At 39.1% G+C, this 20,540-nt stretch overlaps 1 protein-coding gene across 3 annotated transcripts; it reads right to left on the reverse strand.

Moving 5' to 3' along the window:
• Window positions 1–2,762: 2,762 nt before the first annotated feature.
• rubcn (RUN and cysteine rich domain containing beclin 1 interacting protein) lies at window positions 2,763–20,217 on the reverse strand. 3 transcript variants are annotated; one of them, XM_020702348.2, is made up of 22 exons: window positions 19,991–20,217; window positions 18,622–18,775; window positions 17,577–17,660; window positions 17,015–17,174; window positions 16,806–16,912; window positions 16,452–16,677; window positions 15,504–15,923; window positions 15,069–15,116; window positions 14,372–14,467; window positions 13,398–13,513; window positions 13,116–13,314; window positions 12,912–13,019; window positions 12,222–12,296; window positions 10,871–10,931; window positions 10,312–10,444; window positions 10,091–10,236; window positions 8,625–8,689; window positions 8,239–8,477; window positions 7,387–7,448; window positions 7,146–7,299; window positions 6,931–7,024; window positions 2,763–4,660 (listed from the first exon to the last, which is right to left on the reverse strand). In XM_020702348.2, exons 1-22 carry the CDS (start codon window positions 20,026–20,028, stop codon window positions 4,524–4,526), a joined length of 2,922 nt encoding a protein of 973 aa, XP_020558007.1. In that variant the 5' UTR covers window positions 20,029–20,217; the 3' UTR covers window positions 2,763–4,523. The 3 variants fall into 3 exon arrangements, with proteins under 3 accessions (XP_020558007.1, XP_011472281.1, XP_020558008.1); XM_011473979.3 differs by lacking the exon at window positions 15,069–15,116; XM_020702349.2 differs by lacking the exon at window positions 12,222–12,296.
• Window positions 20,218–20,540: the final 323 nt, after the last annotated feature.

Genomic DNA, 20,540 nt, shown 5'->3' on the forward strand with positions numbered 1-20,540 from the left:
CATCTGTGTCCAGTCCTGTGTTCTGCCTTGTCAACAACATGCTTACTTCATATAAAAAGGACCCAGCAGGATTTGAACAAGGGCCTTTTTGCTGTGAGAGGGAGCCATTGCACCACCGTACAGATCTTATTTAATGAAAATTTACTATTTTACCATGTTGAGTTATGTGTATTTTTTGATTACCTGATGAATTACAGAAAATCTTACACTTATTTAACTCCATTGTTTTTGAATCTGTAACAGGTTATTTAAAGTTTTAAAAAAAATATATAAAAAGGTCTCATCATCCCTATTTAAGTGCGAGAAAAGGAGAAAATCTTGTTGGATGCTTCTAATGTTCAGTTGTGCACCAGCATGTTAAACAAAACTTCATCTGATTCTTTTAGTAATTTGTTTCATAAAGTCTGACAAATGTTTCAAATGATTACAATTTTCAAAAGGAAAAAAAGGATAAGTTGATGTTTTCTGATTATTTTCCAAAAGGTGTCAACAGCTGCTCAAGGCTTTGACAAAAGTAGAAAATGTATGTGTCTGTGTGAATCACATTTATATAGTTATGATTCACCGTACAAATACCTTATGAAGCTTTTTTTCATTATTTATTACCTCTATTCATTTAAACTAAGCACAGCTTGTTTCACTTGTTTAGGCCAGGGTGTCATTTGCATTTCAAACACACGGGGGCGCCATCCATCACTCTTTTTCATTAACAATGGAATTGTCTTTCTGAGTTAAAGTCATCCATGTGAAAAAAAAAAGAAGAAAAAAAAGTCATCCATGAGGAAGAAGAGGTGTGGCGTAATGACTCTTCTTTTGTGGCTTTACACAATTAAAATGAAACAAAAAAGAGGTTCTGTATTAGGATAAAATCTGTAAAAACATCATCAAGTTCATACTGATGCAGGTTGGGAGACTGGGCTCCTTTAGCCCCAATATTCCCTCAAAAATGTGGGGAAATTTGTCAGCAGAATAAACCAAAGAGAAAAAAAAGTTATATTTTAGCATCTTTAAACGGCAAAACTATTATTGTTTGGTCAGCTTTCCTAAATCCCTTTTCTCTAATCATATTTTACAACCAGGTTCGCTCAAGCCAGCAAGGATGAAGACAGTGCTGTAACCATGACTTACAGGTGTTAAAACAGTCCATGATGCTTTTTTCAGTCAGATTTTGTTAACTTACAAAGTAGACTGTCAATAAAATTAAAGAAATAACAAAGAAAAAACTATTTAAGGCAAAAAAGTAAATATTTTTTATGATAAAATTAAAACTGAAGTTTGACTACACTCACTGCTCACTTCATTAGGAACACCTGTCCAACTGCTCGTTAATGCACATTTCTAATCAGCCAATCACGTGGCAGCAACTCAAGGCCTGAAGCATGTAGACGTGGTCAAGACGATCTGCTGCAGTTTAAACTGAGAACCCGAATGAGGAAGAAAGGGGATTTAAATGACTGAATTATTTCACCTGCTGATCTTTTCACCCACAGCCGTCTCTATCCAGTGAGCGGCAGTTCTGTGGGCGGAAATGCTTTATTGATGCCAGAGGTCATAGGAGAGTGACAAGACTGGTTCTAGGTTAGAAAGACAACAGTAACTGAGGTCTGCAGAAGAGCATCTCTGAACACACACGTCCAACCTTGAGGCAGAAGACCACTCTGGGTGTCACTCCTGTCAGCTAAGAACATGAAGTAGAGGCTATTCACACAGGCTCACCAAAACTGGAGAATAGAAAATTTAAATAATGCTGTCTGGCGAGTCTTGATTTTTGCTGCAACGTTTTTTGGGTCAGATGTTGACATCATTGACATAAAAGCATGGATCCATCCTGCTTTATATTAACAGTTTAGGCTGATGGAGGTGGTGTAATGGTGTGGGGAATCTTTTCTTGGCACACTTTGGACCCCTTAGTAGTATTGAGCATGGTTACAACATTACAGCCTTCCTGAGTATAGCTGCTGACCATGTCCATCCATTTATGACCACAGTGAACCATCTTCCGATGGCTACTTCCAGCAGGATAAGGCATCCATCTCATAAAGCTGGAATCATCTCAGACTGGGTTCTTGAACAGGACAATGTGTTTGCTGTCCTCAAATGGCCTCCACAGTCTAAACCCAATAGAGGATGTTTGGGATGTGGTGAAACGGGATACTGGGATTATGGATGTGCAGCCGACAAATCAGCAGCAACTGTGTGATGCTATCACGTCATAATGGACCAAAATGTTTCCAGGACCTTGTTGAATCGATGCCACCGAGGATTAAGGCAGTTCAGACGGCAAAAGGGGGTCCAACCAGGTACTGACAAGGTGGACCTAATAACATGGCTGGCGAGTGTAGATGTGAAAATTAGTGGACTAAATGGTTTTGTTTTTTGATTGCTTTCCTTAATCTAGTCATTTATTTTCCTTCCATCTAAGGAAGAAAACTTGAACCAATCCACTTTCTTATTCAAGTGTATTTCTAGAAGTTTCTACGAAGCTCTTGGTTCCCTGAAACAGCTTGTGGTTCCCTTCCGTCCATCAAACTCAGACACACATCATGTTTTCAGGCTTCAATGATTTGAAGAGAAGGAAAAGGAATTGATGCTAAAGATCAACTCTATATATTTTAGTCAGTTCATTGTACACATTTCAGTTTCACTTTGACTACATTTTATAATTCAATCAAAATAAGACGCCATTTCATAAGGTTTTCCCGCATAAATGAAGTGAACGGCACTGACAAACTTTTTGTTTCCTCCAACCACAAACGTAGACATTTTGAACAGTCTTGCCAGTCATTTATTGTTAACAAAATTACAAATTCAAAGTCATTCAGGATGAACAAACATAGTAAGACATTTTTATCAACATCCATTTAAATAGGTAGTGCATTTCCAAACTCGTCACTCCTTCATATTAAAGGCAATCCACAAATAGGCGAGCTGAAGAGGTTTTATTAGAGACGAGCGACCGGCCTCACCTGGAAGCTGAAGGTTGAACTCTTTATGAGAGAAAAATATATATCCATGGAAATATTAAGAAACATTTGATGGGGATTTCTAAAAACACACATTATAAAGCCTATTAATTTACAGATGCATTAATCAAATGATTGGAATGATACTTCTTAAATACTAGCTCAGGTTAACAAAACTTTTCAGGTTCAACAAACACTGATTAGAAATTGGACTCAAAGCTCTAAAATCAGCCTCAAGAAAGTGCAAAATACATTTCTAACAGATGAACAACAACTGCTGGAAAACTATTCTGATCAAATAAACCTGAGAGCTTTGTTAGCCAAGTGTGGAAGAAAACAAACTTTTTTCACCATTTCTGTGATTTTCTTTTCTTGTGCACTTGCTACAACACCGAGGCACTTAACCCCCCAAATGTGTCTCAAAAACAGGGGGAAATATCAAAAAGAAGGATTTTAATACATCCACCAAAAAAGGCAGAGACTACACCAACGAGCGGAAGAAAAGAAATGTATAAAGATTAAAGCCATCAAAGTCTAAAATTAAATTAGAAGTGAAGCGCTCATAAGTGTGGTTTACACAAGAGTATCATCATGAAAAAGGATTCTTTTTAATGTTCTTAAAACGAACATTTAAAAAAATGATCACTTCAACGAAAACAAAAACACACGCGTGATCAGTGCAATTAACCGGACACCCTGTTAGTCCACAAGCTTGCAAGTTACAAAACAGTTAAGTGCTGATTAGGCTGGTTTGAAAGCGTTTGTGCATCAACAGCAGGTCGACTCGATGGTCCAGTTTAGTAATCCCACCACCAGAGCAGCACGAATGTTTGAGAGTCTACAGATTTTATAGATCTCTGCATCATCCTTCCTGAGACGCCACAGCCTCCGCCGGCTCATTTAGTCTCCAAGGCACAAAAGAATAACACAAAAACAAAAAAGATTAAAAAAAAAAAAAAGCAATTGGTGTTACAGAATAATCAAATGTAAAACAAAGATAAATTCAGCCATTGAACTGACAAAAAGCAACTGCAGGTGCATCATCTGTTAATCGCTAAGCTAAGCGGTCCAAGCAGCTGCCAGCAGTTGGAGGGAAGAAGCATCAGACCTGAATCTAGCAGCCTGAGCACATCAGAGGCAGCAGGTATCAACATTCAAAAACTTCATTTTCATCTTACAACGGCATATTTACATCATTAAAAATGTGGTTCCTTTGAGGACACACACTTGCTGAAATGCATTAGTTTTTTTTTTTACTTTTTGAAGGAGAGACTCAGTAGTAATGTGTTGGTGAACGAACGTTTCATTAAAAAAAACGGATTATTTTTTTAAGAAGCTGCGGTCTAAATCCACGTCCAAACTCACAAAATAAGGTGCATTTTTTAAGGAGTCTTACAGTAAATAATGGAGAAAAACGGAATTTATGTTCCCCTTGACGTATATCTGAACAGTCAGATCACTAAGAGCTTAATTATTATCACTGTGCACCATCACCAACGTGACAGATGATTTTGGACTACCATCGCAGTCGTGCTCATCTTGATTACCAAATAACCAGCATTAAGTCCCGCCTCCCTCATCTTCCTGTTCCTCCATGTTCTTCCGTGCCATTCTCTGTCTGCGCTCTGCCAGCCGCCGACATCGAGGACAATCTTTTCCAGCCTGGAAGCAGCTTCGATGGTAGCACGCCCGGCATTCTGGGGGGGAGGGAAAAAGAGGTCAAAAATGAGTTTTTTTTTCTTTTTTTAACTAATTTATGAGGAAAATTCGTCAGACAGACACAGCTCCTGCCTATGAGTCAGTTTTGCAGAAATCAACCCGTTGAACCCGTTTGCAATGAAGCGTGATGCAAACTCTGACAGCCAATCAGAAAAACACCTGAGAGAGGGCGTGGGAGCTGGTGGACATATATAAAGCCCAGAGGAAGGGAAGCAGGGAGGCAGTTGGAAGGGAGCAGGTCAGAAGCAACTCATGGGAGACAAAGGGGACCTGCCTAAACCCGCCCCGTCCTTAACACACCCGCAGTTTCACAGCTCTGCAGCCCAACCAGTATCGGGTGAACAAAACAGGAGTGTGGGTTGATGAACAGACAGGCAGAGTAACTTTAAAAGAGACGTTTATTTCATGATCACATGGAGATGGAAAGTAGGACACCGTCAGTTAAAACGACACACAAAACATTCTTCCTTCTTCAATGCATACAACATGATACGACTGATGAGCTTGAAAGATGAAACCATGACACGAACACACAGTTCAACATGAGCTCCACACCTATTTAAATTCATACAAAAAGGAAAATCATTTGTGGACCGTGAAAGCCTCTCCAGGCTCAGACACGCAAAACAACACCCTGAGCAAACGGAAATGTTCCAACTTTTTTAACTTTCTACTCATAAGCAGCAGCCATGCCAGAAACACGGTCCGTATAAGAGGGAAACCCAACACCACAGCCACAGTGAAAAGATCTGCCCGTTCACCAGCAACAAGAAAGCTCTGAAGAGTCCAGGCTGACCAACAGAGGAGACCCTTTTCTGTTCCAAGAAATGTTTGACAAGCCTCTAAAACCAGCCCACCGCACTGCTCCCCAGTGTCAAACACCAACGTGCAAAGGCAGCATGAAACTACGTGGAGGCTTCTTTCCTGATCCAGGTGCTCCCTTCAGGAGTCGTCACAGCGAATACATATAATGGAAACTTTCCTTCCCTTTTGGAGTTTAGCAGACCAGCAGCCAAACATCTCTAAGGAAAATGTTAAATTCATCAGATTTTTTTCAAAAAAAAAAAAAGCAAGAAACATTAGATGGAAATATGTCAGTGGTTCACAGGTAGTCAAATGTTTTAAAAAATAGTATAAGATAGAAATTATTTGGTAAAGTGACACGGTCCAATTCACATTGAATAAAAAAAATGTAAAGAAAACTCTAAATCAATGGATTGTTACTTGTTTGTAGATTTTCCTTGGGTTCCTTCCACACAGTCTTGATGATCTGAATCCTCTTCACTAGTCTCTGTGTTGTCCCTGCCTCTCGCTTTCATCTTCCTGCTTCTGGTTATTCGCCTTGCTTTGCGAGTTTTACTACTTCTCCAGCTGCTCTGTGTCGTAACCACTGGGTTGTCGTGGCCTTCCGACTCGGTGTTACCTTCTCCTTTGCCATCACTGTCACTCCTGCACCTATCCCCGTTTCCTTTGTCCTTCTCTTTGGAAAAAATGGATGCAAACGGATGGGGGAGCTGCAGTTTCCCAGAGACTTTCTCGGTTGTTATGGCAGCAGCTTCAGCCTCTGTCTGAAGCTTTGGTTCCTCTTTTGCTCCGCCTTGGTTCTCGGTTTGCCCTCCCTCGTCCTCGCTCAGGTTTGTTCCCCGTTCAGCCTCGGCCTCACTTCGGGACAGACTCTGGACTCCTCTTTCATTTAAACTTTCCCAGCTGCTGTGCGTCTCGCTGTCTCCTCTGTCCTTGGAGCGGCTTTTCTTCAATCTGCCCATTTGTAACACTTTGAGTAAACTGACCTTTTCCCTCCTTGGTCGTTCATCCCCACTTTTGATACTTCTATCACTGTCATTACTGTCAGCACTCAGATGTTGAGGATCTTTTTTGGTCTTACTGCTGCACATCTTCAGCTCTTCTTCCCTTTCCAAGTCTGTACTTCCTGTCCTCTCCTGCTCCTTCTCATTGCCTTTAATCCTGGAAAAGGTTTTAGCCAGTTTTCCAGAAGCTAAATCTTGAAATGCCCGCTCACTGTCCCGTCTCCCTTCAGACGACTCCATTAACTCGGCTTCTACTTTCTCTTGCTCTCCACCGATCACCTCCACCTCTCCTCCAGGCTGTACATCTTCCTCCCCACCTTCGCCCTCCCTCTTGTCTCTGGAGAGAGCCCGTGCCAGTCTACGAGGCTTGGGGATCTTCCAGTTTTTCCAGGAGTGCGGAAAGAAATTGTGGGAAGGGGGCGCTCTGGGACAGGGCTCACCTTCACAGCGCTGGCACTTGCTCAGCTGGAAGGGAAAGATGATGTCTTTGTCGTTGCCACAGAACTCACACACAAAACCCTTCGCCTGGCACAGCTGCAGAAAACAGAAAAGGATTGAAAGAAATGCTGAATTCAACAACCAGCACTGAACTCACTGCTGAAGAATACACTCTGTGTGGTCAGAAATGTTCATTTTAATGCAGACGTTTCCTCACCATACAGCCAGCTACATGCATGGTGCCTAGCTTCAGCAGCTCTTTCATTCGGGGGGCCAGCTCTCCGTTACGCACGGCGGTGAGGTCGTTGAGCGAGTAAAGGTGAAGGTCCTCCGTCAGGTGACCAGGCAGGCTGTCAAACTGGTCCAGAACCCTGAAGGGTCACCATAGAAGTGATAGCAATGTTTGTCATCGACAAAGAAATCTGTTAAAAAATTTGGAGATTTAAAAAATATCGTACTCTTTAGCGAAGCGACACGTCTTGAGGAGATTTTTCATGTGGAACAGCTGCACCCTAAGAACCTGAAGGAGAAAATTGAAGAAAAAAAACAACAGTTTTTAAGTGTTTGTCTTTATAGTGTGTAAATCTTTAATAGGAGTAAAGACTCCTGGTTTTTGTCTGTTAATTGCAGATTTCTTTGGTCTTTAAAGTTGAAGTTTTTTTTCTGTTTCCTCACTGGCTCTTTTGTTTCCAAATAAACTTTCCAAATACGATCCTTTTTTGATAACTTTGGTGGCTTGGGGATTTCCATTTAGCCATCGCTGCTTTAATAAAGTAGTGGATGGATCTTCAACACATGACCGGGCGACTTGACAGAAGTCACAATGTGGTGGTGGGGGTGTGTGTGGGAGGGGGTCCAGAAGTTTTCTAAATAAATCTTCCTTCAGAATCAGCTTATAAATAAAATAAAAAATGTCTGTATTGTTTTTTTTCTCTACGGCTTGGGGTTGAGGACCACTGCAGTAAAGCACAGTAAGACTACTGATTGAAATAAAAACATGATTCTTTTTTTTTTTTACATGAAGTTGGTGGGAAAATGGAGGAAGTTTATACTCAGCCAGCAGTTGTTCAGCTGTCTTGAATATAAAATCATGAGATCATATTGGTTATGTGACAAAAACAGGAAGAGACAGCAGTTTCTTTGTTTACATCCCCTTTGATGACTAAATACACATGAACGTGTCCTCAAATTTATGCTTCCAGTCAGAGCAGCTGATTTTACAGCTTTGTGTGTTTGTTGTAAAAAGTAATCAGGCATTTGTTTGATATCTGTTGACATTTCAACTGTTTGAATTCTGCTTGTGAACTCACTCGAACAGACTCCAGAGCTTTGATCTTCTTGTACAAGCCACTGTTGATGTCGTTGGGATTGAAGAGCGGATCTCCAGCTATCTTGCTCAGAAGGTCGCGGGCAAAGTTGCTGACGTAGTACTTGCTGAAATCCCACTTTCTCAACACTCGACCGGGAACCACGGCCTGAGCGTTTTCATGGCAGCACTGGCAGAAGTAGCGGCCCAGGTACTCGCAGTATCGCAGCCGCTTGATGTAATCTAAGACGGGGACGAGACGCAGAAACACGAGGAAGCAGTGTTTAAGAAAACAAAGCCTATATGCATACAATTCTCTCATAAAAACAAGAGGCTGCTATTTGAAAGTTTTAAGCCCTTCTTGAGCATTTCCTTGGCTACTGATCATACCTGGGTCAATGCGGGTCCCACAGCCGGCACAGCGGTAGTTCTGCTTAGCCACAATTATCTTCCTTCTAAAAACAAAAAGAAAAGAAAAACAAGCAGACATTTATCACTCAGTACAAAATAAGTGCATTCACAGGGCTCCAGAGCGCCACCAATTTGGTCGCACATGTGACTGGCTCCGATTTTTACGTTCTTTTGTCTACCGTAACCTTTTAACATTTAACGCATTTAACGCAATTCAAGCGGATTCTGATGCAGAGAACAGCAGCTTAAAGATCATCATAAAGGTCACAACAATTAAAAAGGAAAACAAATCATAAAAAGGCAATATTACATTTTAGAAATCATATCTAAATTCTTAAAACTACAAAAAAAAAGAAAACAAACAAAATGACAAAATAACAAAATGAAATTTTTCAGAAAACAAATAAGGTATTATGGGAAATCGCTGATTATATGATGACATTTGTCCATCATTTTAACATACAGTTACAGCCCTTCTCAACCCCAACCGAACATTAGAGGTGCAACAAAAATGGCGAGCAATGTTGGAGACAGATGTGAGCTCAGACGAAAAAAAACAAAGACGTACACGGATCTATTTGTTCCGCAGGTGGATGCATCAGAATGAGGGAGAGCAGGGGGGGTTTACCCATATCTCTTGTTGGGTCACAAGTTTAAGTTTTTTCAAACAGCGTGTTGTTGTTTTTTGCTCCGATTTGTATAGAGAAATACTCTGAAATGCAGTTTTAATCTTAAATTCTTTTATATGTGTCATCCATCATGAGAAAAATGACACAAGAACATGTTAAAAGCACCAAAGCGTGACTCTCATTGGAGTGGGTTTTTAAACACCAACTCTTTCAGGTAATTTATCATTATTGTAGAACTTTATTTCAGATAAATGACTTTTTGTGTACCAGTTTGTAAGCTCATCATTTATAAATCTGAATGCCGATACTGACAGCAAATAAAAAGGAAAGTGATCGTGTAAAACTGCAATGTGATCGAGAAGAAAAAAAGTTAGGCGCCAGTGCAAACATTTAGTCTAGAGTTCATATTTAAGTTTTAGGTAAACAAGATTTTAGGTTAATTGTAAATACAGCCTAATTTGGAAAAATATCTAACATTTAAGATTGAATAATACTGTATAGGTTCAGTGTTAAACTGTTGGTTCATGTCAAAAACTCATAGTATGAATCAGTGTTCCTCTATATGAAGACTTTTTTTTAGAAATCCCTTTCCTTGAAGTTATTTCTAAATGTCTATTTCAAGCATAAAGAAAGTCTTGTCATCAGTTTTGCTACCAAATTTCCTCTTTGTTCCCTTTGCTTCTCCCCTCCAGTTGTGACATGCAGTTTTTTTTTTTAAATACTTTCACTGGAAAAAAATGTTAATAGCTTTTAAAAAGCTGTTTTAAAAAGAAAGACAGAACAGTATTATTAGCAGAAGACCCAGCATGAACTTACTTTGGGGGAGGATGAATGTTAAAGATGATCTGAGGTCGAGGCGGCGCCCATTCAAGGTTGCCCCGGACGCGAATCCTCAGCTTGTAGATGTCTGCGTGTTCACCGTCATCAGGAGAGATCGGCAGAGAGTTGGGAATGGGCAGCAACTGAGAGACAGAAAGCCCCCGAGTTAACATGTGGTAGGGAAACTCAAACTGCTCAGATCCTCTGTGAGGTTGGACCTTCTGAGGAGCATCGTGCTCTGGAACCAGCCAGTCGAGCTCTGAGGCTGCAGGAAGCTGCATGCCCTCAAACTGCCTGAGTAAACCCATGGCCACCGACTCAGCAGAGTTCGATTGGAGGTATGAAGGAGAGCTAAAAAGGAAAAAAAGTCACACAAATGAGGACAATTGCGTTCAAGCAAAACTTGAAAAAAGAGGATTGTTTTAGTTACTAAAATAAGATCCCTTCAGTTTCTGTTAATCAAACAAATAACTTAAGTGTGAATAATACATAAAGCTGTATAAAAAAATAAAATCAAACTCAAAAAAATATATCAATTCATTACTTCCATGGGTTGATTTTTCTTTTAAGCAACTTGTTGCACCTTTTTAGGCAAAAAAAGCTCCTAGTTTTTGAATGCATGAAATAAAGAGTTTTCTTCCTGATTTGTTCAGTGTTTATTCTGTCATTACAAACTCTTCAGATAGATCTGAATTTTTTACACATTTTTTGTTTTAAATTCAGATATTTATTAAATTGAACTTTCAAAGGTTAAATATATATATCCACATTACTTACATGGACTCTGAGCTGAGAAAAGATCTTCCACTGGAGCTGACAGTGCGCTTGATGTCAGCATCTAAGAAACAAACAGCAAAGGTTTACACTTGTAAGAATAAGGTTTTTGATTCTCAGCTCAAGTATATCTGCTATAAATTAAAGTAAAGACACACTTTTAAAAGAGCAAGCTAGGAAAACGGTGATCCCGGTTTTTACATTTCCAACCACATTTCAGGTTAATAATCGCTTTAAAGTAGTAAACTTGAGAAACTTTCTTTTCCCAATATGTGTAAAAAGACAGCAAAACAAAGCTTTAATTCAAGAACATTTGGGCAGCATGCAGTGAGAACTGGAGAAATTCAGTGGCATGTCTACAACATATTAGTCTCTAAAACAATAGGAGCGTGTGAACAGGGGCAAAAATGTTGCAGATTTGGCAGAACAGGAGGAGTGCCTGCAGGGATTCCTTCAAATTGACAATTATCACACCAGTTTGTTTACCTGAACCTGCAGCTCAGCAGAAGCTCTACGGAGCTGCTAATAGCTGCAGCAGTAATCTGATTACTGTGTGACAATTGGTTAACTTTAAGGGTTTAGCTACATATTGTTGCCTAGAAATGCTGATAGAGACAATACACACTTGAAACATCAAAATGAGGATTTTTTTTTCAAGGTGAGCTGCTAAAAATGTCTTTTAACTGAAAGTTAATACAAGCAAATTAGATAATTGTGTAATTAAATTGCAAACTATTCAACAACATTAAAAAAAACTTGATTAATAATGGCAAAAAGTATAAATTTTGATCATTTCAGTTCTTGTTTTGCCAGCCAAAACAACAAACTTTAGTGTTTAAACAGATAAAAAAAAGCAATGACTGCAATCACACTCAACTGTCAAACATAAAAAATGTGATTGATATGGATAGATGCAAAGAATTGATGATGTTAGAGCTTTGACAGCAAAGCACCGACTAACTTCTCTCCAACAAACACCTTCCTGCACCACCAAAACCCTGAAGCGTCCGAGCGACAAGCAGCATCACAAACAGCCAAGCGCACACTTCAACTCGCTTGAGGAGGCAGCTGGTTTGTCTGGAAACTGAAAAGGATTTGCAAGCAAATAAAAAAGGAATGAGACACATTTGATTGAGTGTATTGAGACTGCTCTCATTCAATGGAAACCCAAGAGATTCAAGTGGTTTCAAGCACTTGGTTTTTGGGAAAACAGAGTGAACACAACCATGGTTCATTTTAAGTTTCAGTTTTTTTATAGATCCACAGAATAAAAGTTTCTGTTTTCAGTTTGGCACTGTGCCACCAGCTTCCTCTCAAAGGAGCGCCGCGCAGGTCGATTCCCGCCTGCTGATACCTGAGAAGAGGGAGGCGAGTGACAGGGAGAGGCCGCTCTGTGACACCGCCAGCAGGGACTGACCCTCACAGCCATCTGAGGGACAGAAACTGAGTACTGAGCACAACCATCACCGCAAGCACCCACAATTCAGTGCTGAGCTCCGTCCGCATCAAACAAACATTTAAAAATAAAAAGAGAAGATTAACACGTCGGACTGGCAAAAATCTGCTTCAACTTATGAAGTAAAAGCACACAGAAAACTGCAACCAATGCATCGCAGTAATGCATCTTTCTGTACAATGCACGAAAATAACAGCTCATAGGAGGGGCAATTTTAGACCAACAAAACACTTTACTATGTAAATGATTATAAATCCTGCTTGCTTTCCATCCCAACTGCATATTTACACCCTTTTCTACATCAATTAACTCAAGTCGCTGTAATTTATGAAAGATGAGATGATTACTGAGCAGCTGATGAGATTATGAGTTGTATTAATATGATTGAAGTAAGAAAATTCAGTCACACAAATAAAGTTCCTATTGACTGAAGGAAACAGAAGAACTCTTTACATTTGTGATCACTACAAATCATTCAATAATGTTCAATAATCAGCTTGTTCTTGTGGCATGACAGTAACCAAAGTTTTAATAAAGATAATGCAATTGTGTATTTTTTTTCTTTACTGTTCCTAAGCTTCCCGATACCTTGAAGCTCACACTCCTCCACCTCCTCAGCCGAGCCAGAGTCAGACAGGCCCTGATAGGAGTCCTGAGAGCTCCTCCTGGAGCCCCCGCTGTCCGTGGAGTGGAAATCTGAACATGAAATCATAAAATACAAAATGTTAAGAACATATCATTTGTTCTTCTTTTTATAAATTCATAAACGGTTACATAGCGCTAATGGCTTACGATGCTGTGAACTCATGCAAAACGGCACGCGGCTGCGTCGGATCTGCTGCCTTCGCAGGCGGATCTTCTGCTTGAGCTGCTGAATCTCAGAGTCGCTGTCTCCCTCCTCTTCGCACTCTTCCTCCTGACGCAGCAAGTTGCACTTCATCAGTTCAATGGCTGCAATGAGGGACTCCGAAATGCTGAAATGAGCGTTCTCCTGCAGAACACAGACATGATGAGAAGTCAGGGAATATTCATAACATCTCCATAAAAATGTTTTTTTTTTAATCAAGTGTCCACCTTTTCCAGATCAGCACAGCTGCCAAAGTCCTGCTCTGACAGGTAGCTGATCAGGCTTTGTCCCTTTGAGGGTTTCCTAAACAACCCATCTTGAAGACTGCTGTGCTGGGATCCATCTAAAGCCACCAAAACACACACAACTTTAACGCAAAAGAAAACTAAATATTTCACAAAAAGCTACATAAACCAAACCTCTTTATAGATAGATAGATAGATATTTGACAAATAGATTTGATTTTTTTCATGCTGAAGAAAATTATTTACAGAGATTAACTCAAATCAAAATCTTGTTACTTGATAAATTCTCTGCAATGGATCTGATTAGAATCAGATTGTGGCAACTTTGCAAAAAAAAGATGTATATATATAGAAGAAATAGGGTTGAATTAATATAGATTTGCTTCTTCCTACTCCCTAAAAAGTAACAAATCAAACTCTGCTTGATTTTAATTAATAATCATTATATTTAATGTATCTAATGTACTGTGTACTGTGTGCATTACCGCAGAAAACTATGATTATGAGCAATTAAACTGTCAAGATCATGGATTCATCTTTTAACATGCTATTCTAATCAATGCACTGCTTGTTATCTGAAATGGATTTGATTCGTCTGTGTTTTGTACTTTTTATTGCAGTTTGAATTATATTTTATGCTTGAAATAAATTAATAAATTTAAATTTTGAAAATTGAAGTTTTCAAAATGTCAAATTATGCACATTTAAAAACCATATATTTACACATTTTATTTCAATATTCCCACCTAGAATCCAGGGTTATGTTCATGAGATCAATCCGTGCAAAGACATTCAGCAAAGACCCCTTTTCATTCAAGAACTTCCCAGAGCATTAAAGTGTTCCATCAGGTTTTTTCACATATTTACTTTAAGGTTTCTAAAAATAAAAACTAAGCTAAATAAAGAAAATTAATAAAAAGTCTGAGTGGGATCCTATGTACAGATTGCAAACTTACGAGAGTCCGTGCACACTGAATTGTTGATGCTAGAATCACTGGGCTGAGAAGAAAAGGGACTATAGTCCTTCCCACAAGAGCCTTCACCTGCTGATTCTGACAAGCAAGGACACAAAAAAGCATCTTAAAGAATGAAAAAGCAATAAACACTTTTTTTGGATGAGTTTGCTTTTCAGAGCCAGTAAAGCATGTGCTTAGCTTTCATGTCGAAACCTACAAGAACTTTCTAATTGAAATTACTAAGATAATAAATATAACCACAGAGGTCTGATCAGTGCTCATCAGCAAATCAGCACAAGAGTCTAGATTTTTAGAAGTTTAAAACTCTAATAAATAAATCTCTTTAACAAGATTATAGTTCATAATAAATACAGTATTCCCCACATATTCGCAGGGTTCAAAGACACTAAAATCTAAACTGAATTGAAGGCTCAAGGACTATTTCCACGAAAATACTTTGTGTGTGTATAAGATCGAAAACAGCAATGAATGAGATTCTACATGCCTAATGTGATCCAAAAAAAAAACACAATCCAAACAAAACCTTTTGTGTAAAAAGTTACAAACAATGAGCTGAAGACAAGGCTGGAAATGAGAGGGATAAAAGGGATAAAATTCCTAATCATGCAGAGACAAATGAAAGTGGGACAGTGAGGGGGGGTCAAGTGATGGAGTACAGTGAGACTGCACTGCCAACCTGCTACAGGATCCTCTATTATTATGGTGATTTTTCTCTGGCCCCCTCCTTTGCATAAACCGTAAAGAGGAGAGAATGGAGATAGAACAGGAAGACAACAGTTTAAGCCAAGCAGGGAAACATTATTGAGCAAAAGTTGAGTTTCTTCATTTGACCATTTTTAAACCTATCAAACAGGAAACCTAAAGCCAAATTAGTACAAACACCATAAACCATGTTGTGAAAACACAGCCAGACCTCAATGCCAGTCATGCTTTGGACCTCATTTAGAATATATAAAAACAATGGAATACAAATATCTATTAAAATTCTGTTTCACACATAACAAAGCTTTAAACTTATGAATACAAATTCAAGGTCTTTGTCATTATTATGGGGATTGGACTTTTTCTTTTAACTGGTAAATGTCAAGACAAAAATCTTACTCTTACATACCATTTCTGAGTTTCTGGTTGATTCCTGTGTCAGAAAAAGAGCGAGTGTGACCTCGTGAGGTTTTACCCGGCCCCCTCTGGCCCTCTGAAAAAGACGAACGCCTCGGTGCAGCCGGGGCCACGGAGCTTTTCTGCAGATACTGATCCTTGGTTTCATCCTGCTCACTACTGTGAGACGAGCCTCGAGAATCTCTACGACTGCGATGGCCCAGGTTGCCGATTGCCAGATACTCCGGGCCGTCATCAGAGTCGCCGTCACAAGAGTCTTCAGGCTGAGCCAAGGAGGGAGAGGGGGATTCTGTTAGGAATGTGCAAGGGATGGACCCTGATCCGGGAGGGGGTGTCATGAGCCGGCCGCTCTCCTCTGGTCTGGACACAAACACCCAGGGAACTCCCAAGCTGCTGTCGGGAGAGGTAGTGTCTGCAACACATCAAGACAAGAAGAGAATAGTCATTTTTTTATTGGAAAAATGAACATGTATTTGAAATACTACTACTAATAATAATAATAAGGTGAATATAATATAGATAGCTAAAGTTCAGGAAAACTAGTCATTGGTTAATCCTAAATAATGAGCATCCACAGTTCAGAGCGTTGTGACTTTTGTGGCTGAATCAACACATTCTTTAGCAGCTCAACTCGTCAGCAAACAGACATGACATGACTGATTTGGTCAATTTGTTTACTCACTGGCGCGGTCACAGCACCACATCGCAACCCCCTCCCTTCATTTTTGTGTGCAACAACACTAACCACCCAAGTTTACTCTGACAACCTGAAACTCTTTATCTCACGTCTTATTGCTTTATAGCTTGTTAAAAAACTTTATGTTTGAAAAATAACTAATGATGACAAAGAACGACTAGCTCAGTGTTTAGTGTCTAATTTGGAAAGCAAAACATTATGCGTTATGAGAAACTGTAAACGTGTTGTTCCTGCTTTCCTCACGTGTGTTGTCGCTGTCATAGGATCTAGATCCAGTAGTGCTTGCAGACTGATGGTTAGTGGATACTGCTTCTCGCAGAGAGCAGTTGGAGGTGGTGAGTCTGCGGTTTAGAGTCTCTCCTCCAGGAGCCGTGTCAGCATTCCTCCAGGTCCCACCGGCCCCTGGCAGCAGACAAAGGCTCTGGCTCTTTAAAAGTCCCAGACACGGAGAGCTCTTCAGAGGGGACAGCTAAAGAGTAAAAGGAGACATCGATGACTAAAATATCCAAATGATCTCTCCAGTTTCCCTTAACATGTAATGTGTCATTGTTTCGTTGACACACAGGACTTTTATATAAAAAAGTTTAGAAACCCTACTCCAACTGTGTCGACTTGGGCCAGCAGTTTGGGATTATTCTGCTCCACTGCTTCCAGACATTGAAACATCGCAGTCACATGAGGCTCACTCAGCAGAAAGGCATCATCTGACAAAGATATAAAGAAAAGATGGGGGGGGGGGCAAGAGAACACTAATTGAGGAACAGAAAGAAACAGATGTTCATTTGTTCACGTACTTCTACACTCACCATTGTAATATTTGCGAGTGTGTCCGAGATGCCTGAGCAGAGGTTTGAGCTGAGCCGACAGCATGTGAGCCTGTAAGCTGTGAAGGAGCCAACGCTCCGCCTTGTAGCTTTCACCTGCACTCTGCATCCCATTACTGAGCACTGGTTCCAGATTACTAAACTGAGAAGTGACAAAATATTGAACAAGAAAGAGTCATTACAACAAGAAATAAAAAGACCAAATCATTTAACCACAAACACCTCAGTATCCAGGCTTTTTCTTGTCTTAATTTTTCAGCCTTTAAGCTTCAGCCAAAACAATAATACGTATTTCCGTGTCTGCCATCTCTCTACCTCTTGAATGGAATACCTATGGAATACTTTAATGCTCTGGGAAGTTCTTGAATGAAAAGGGGTCTTTGCTGAATGTCTTTGCACGTATTGATCTCATGAACATAACACTGGATTCTAGGTGGGAATATTGAAATAAAAAGTGTAAATATATGGTGCAGCTTCTTAACATCAAAATCAGGAGACACACAGACCAGTTTCTATTCAGAAAATCCTTTAAAGCAGACTCTACCTGTTCAACATGTGAGGCAAGATGGGGGCTGATGTAGCGAACACACCACACAAACGGCCAGTAGTCTCTGCGCTTGTAGTACACCTGCAGATTATATTTAACATTCATTCATTTTCATTTAATAATAAATGAGTGACACGTTATTTTATTTGATTTCTCAGCATTACCTTATTATAAAAAAATAACAATAATAATACAAAATGTAAAAAATGAATAATCATTTATCGATGATGATTAAATTGATTGATTTTTAATGATATTACTTCACTTGCTCCAAACATGGATTCAGGATTTTTCCTAATCTATTATTATTTTGCACATATTTTTAACTTTTGATACTTGATCAATTATTGCTATGAAGATTTTTGAAACAGTGTTATGTCTATTTTACTGATATAGTATTATTTTTTTATTCATATGCATGGTCTTTATAATTAACATAATCTGCATATATATAGATAACTGATCAGCATTTGCCATGTTGATTTCTAAAATAGTTATTTTTTACATAATATTTTAAGTAATTCATCTTTGTCATGTGCTTTATTGATACCTAAGGATTCTTAATTCTTTCTGATAAAGTTATGAACCGGATAATAATAAATATTGTAATAAAATGGTTACAAAAGAACAGGGGGGGGATTATATAAATTCGCTTCCTTCCACTACCTTTCAAGCAATAATTAATTTTATGTCTAATTATCCTAGGTTTGATACGTCATTATATGAATGTATAACTTCTGATTGTAATGTTTTTGTGTACTATTCTTATTTGATTGCTTGAAATAAACCATTTCAAATCAAATCAAATCAAATCAAAACGTTGCTAGCACTTCAGCTTGAGATTCCACAGTAATAAAAAGTCTTCAAACTAAAATTAAGTAATACAAAGTAAAAAGAAAAGAGGACAGGGAAAAATAAAAGAGAAAACATGCTTGTGTTGGGAGAAAAACAATTCTATGACACTTTGATGCCAAGAAATCTTTGAGTTTTGCACTAAGATTGATCTTTACTGCTCTACATCGTTAAACGCCTGATGATTGACCTGTTCATTCTTCAGTTCATGGCTGAGGATGTTGTTCATGTCTTTGTGCAGCCGCTGCAGGCCACCATAGCGCGACCAAACGTTTGGGTTGTTTGTAGAAACAAGTCCTTCAACCGTGGTCTTCAGGCTGGACAGCAGCTTCCACAGTTCCTTCCTGGAAACACACAAGGGAAGGAAAGTAGGGTGACCACATAAGAGGGATATTAAGCAGTGACTAAAGTAAAGAAGTACTGATGACATCTGTTTCCCTCATGTAATCACTGCTCTCAAGAGCCAAAACACATACCCTTTCAACAAGGCATCTATCCTTATCAGCAGTTTTATAAATGATTAAAAGTGAGGCCAACTTTAAACGTTAACATTTAAGGCAAATGCCTAACAAAAGTTAAATCGGTTAGATTAAAATGCTTTATTGGAAAAATATCTATTACACTAAACTTTCTTTTTGTCCTTTTTGATTTTACAAAACAAGTTAATTTACTATTTTTAACGGGCTCTGGGCACCAAAAATGCTCACTGATCTTATTTTTATTTGCACATAGACACACAAAACAATTGGGACATTAGGATACATAACTGCAACACTATTGAAAAAGGGTCATAAACTGTACCAGGAAATTACCTTCCAGAGACACAAATGGCTGGCTCACAGTCAGTACTTCAAAATCAAACTGCTAGTTGAAATAAATTATTCTTATTATTATTATTATTCTTATTACTACTACTAACTAATACACTTTGGACATCCAAACTGATTCGCACAAAACAAGACAAATCACACCCATCATGCAACTGCTTTCCAGAACATTCCTAACATTCTCTGCAGATCATGATATATTAGTTTAATAATAAGGAAAGACACTGGGGTTGGTGTTCACCCTAAAAATGTCAGAGAGGAAGTTCAAGTTGTTTGTTTACCATTTCACTCTCAGGGTCTACTTCCTTTTACCTGCTGTATTAAAAATTATAAACAATATAGCAGTGAGTTGAGTACTAGTCAAAACAACACGAAACGTGGCGTGCCTAGTAAAAAAAAAACTAACCAAAAAATGACCTGTTCAGGCTGCAAAAACAAGCTCAGTCTAACGAGAAAATATAAAATGCGTATCATTTTTTGACGATGCTAAGGCTGCTGACATTTCGAAAACATCAATAGCTAACTTGTGCCGTTAGCCTAGCTTAACTGGCGTCAGCATATTATGCACTACTTGCAAGCGTGTTAACTGGGGTGTTTATACGTTTGCTTTAATTGGTTTATTAAAAACATATATGTTTAGTTTCATTTTTCCAAAAGAAAGACCTTAGTCCGTAGTAGTTTCGACCACACTTGACTAGCCGGTATGCATGCAGCCCTGCCCAACCTACTTACTTTCGCTCGTCCGTCTCTCCCTCTGCGAAAACCTCCATGTCTTTCGTTATCCGAGTACCGCATAAACCTGCCAGCTTACGGGGTACCTCCTGACCAATAAAGAAGAACGGAGCTTACATGGAACGGCAGGGCTTGTAAACAAAAGTCACCCTGAAATCCAGCTTTTCGACATGACTGCCCTCCCTTCTCCAGGGTCAAAACAGTGCAGGCCCCAACTTCAGGCCCGCCCGCCTGAACCATAGTGGGCGGGGTTAAAGCGCCACTCCGTCAAGTTGAACGCAACTTGTACGAATAAACTCTACTCTTTAAGGATGACTAAGTAAACAAGGAGGAGAAAATATTATCTTAAAAATGACTATTTCTAAAGGTAAAACAAACTTCACTGTTATAAATTAATGCTGTAAACATTGTTAGACTGAAATTAAGCCTTCTGGGTACCCTTAAGTAGACTGTTTGCTAATAGCGCCATCTGTTGGTAGAATTAGGTAAAACGTCAAAATGACTACCGTAATTGTTATTGCTGATATTTTTGGCTTTAACTTAAAGCTTT

The sequence above is a fragment of the Oryzias latipes genome, chromosome 4, assembly GCF_002234675.1.
Source record: "Oryzias latipes chromosome 4, ASM223467v1".
Taxonomy (NCBI): domain Eukaryota; kingdom Metazoa; phylum Chordata; class Actinopteri; order Beloniformes; family Adrianichthyidae; genus Oryzias; species Oryzias latipes.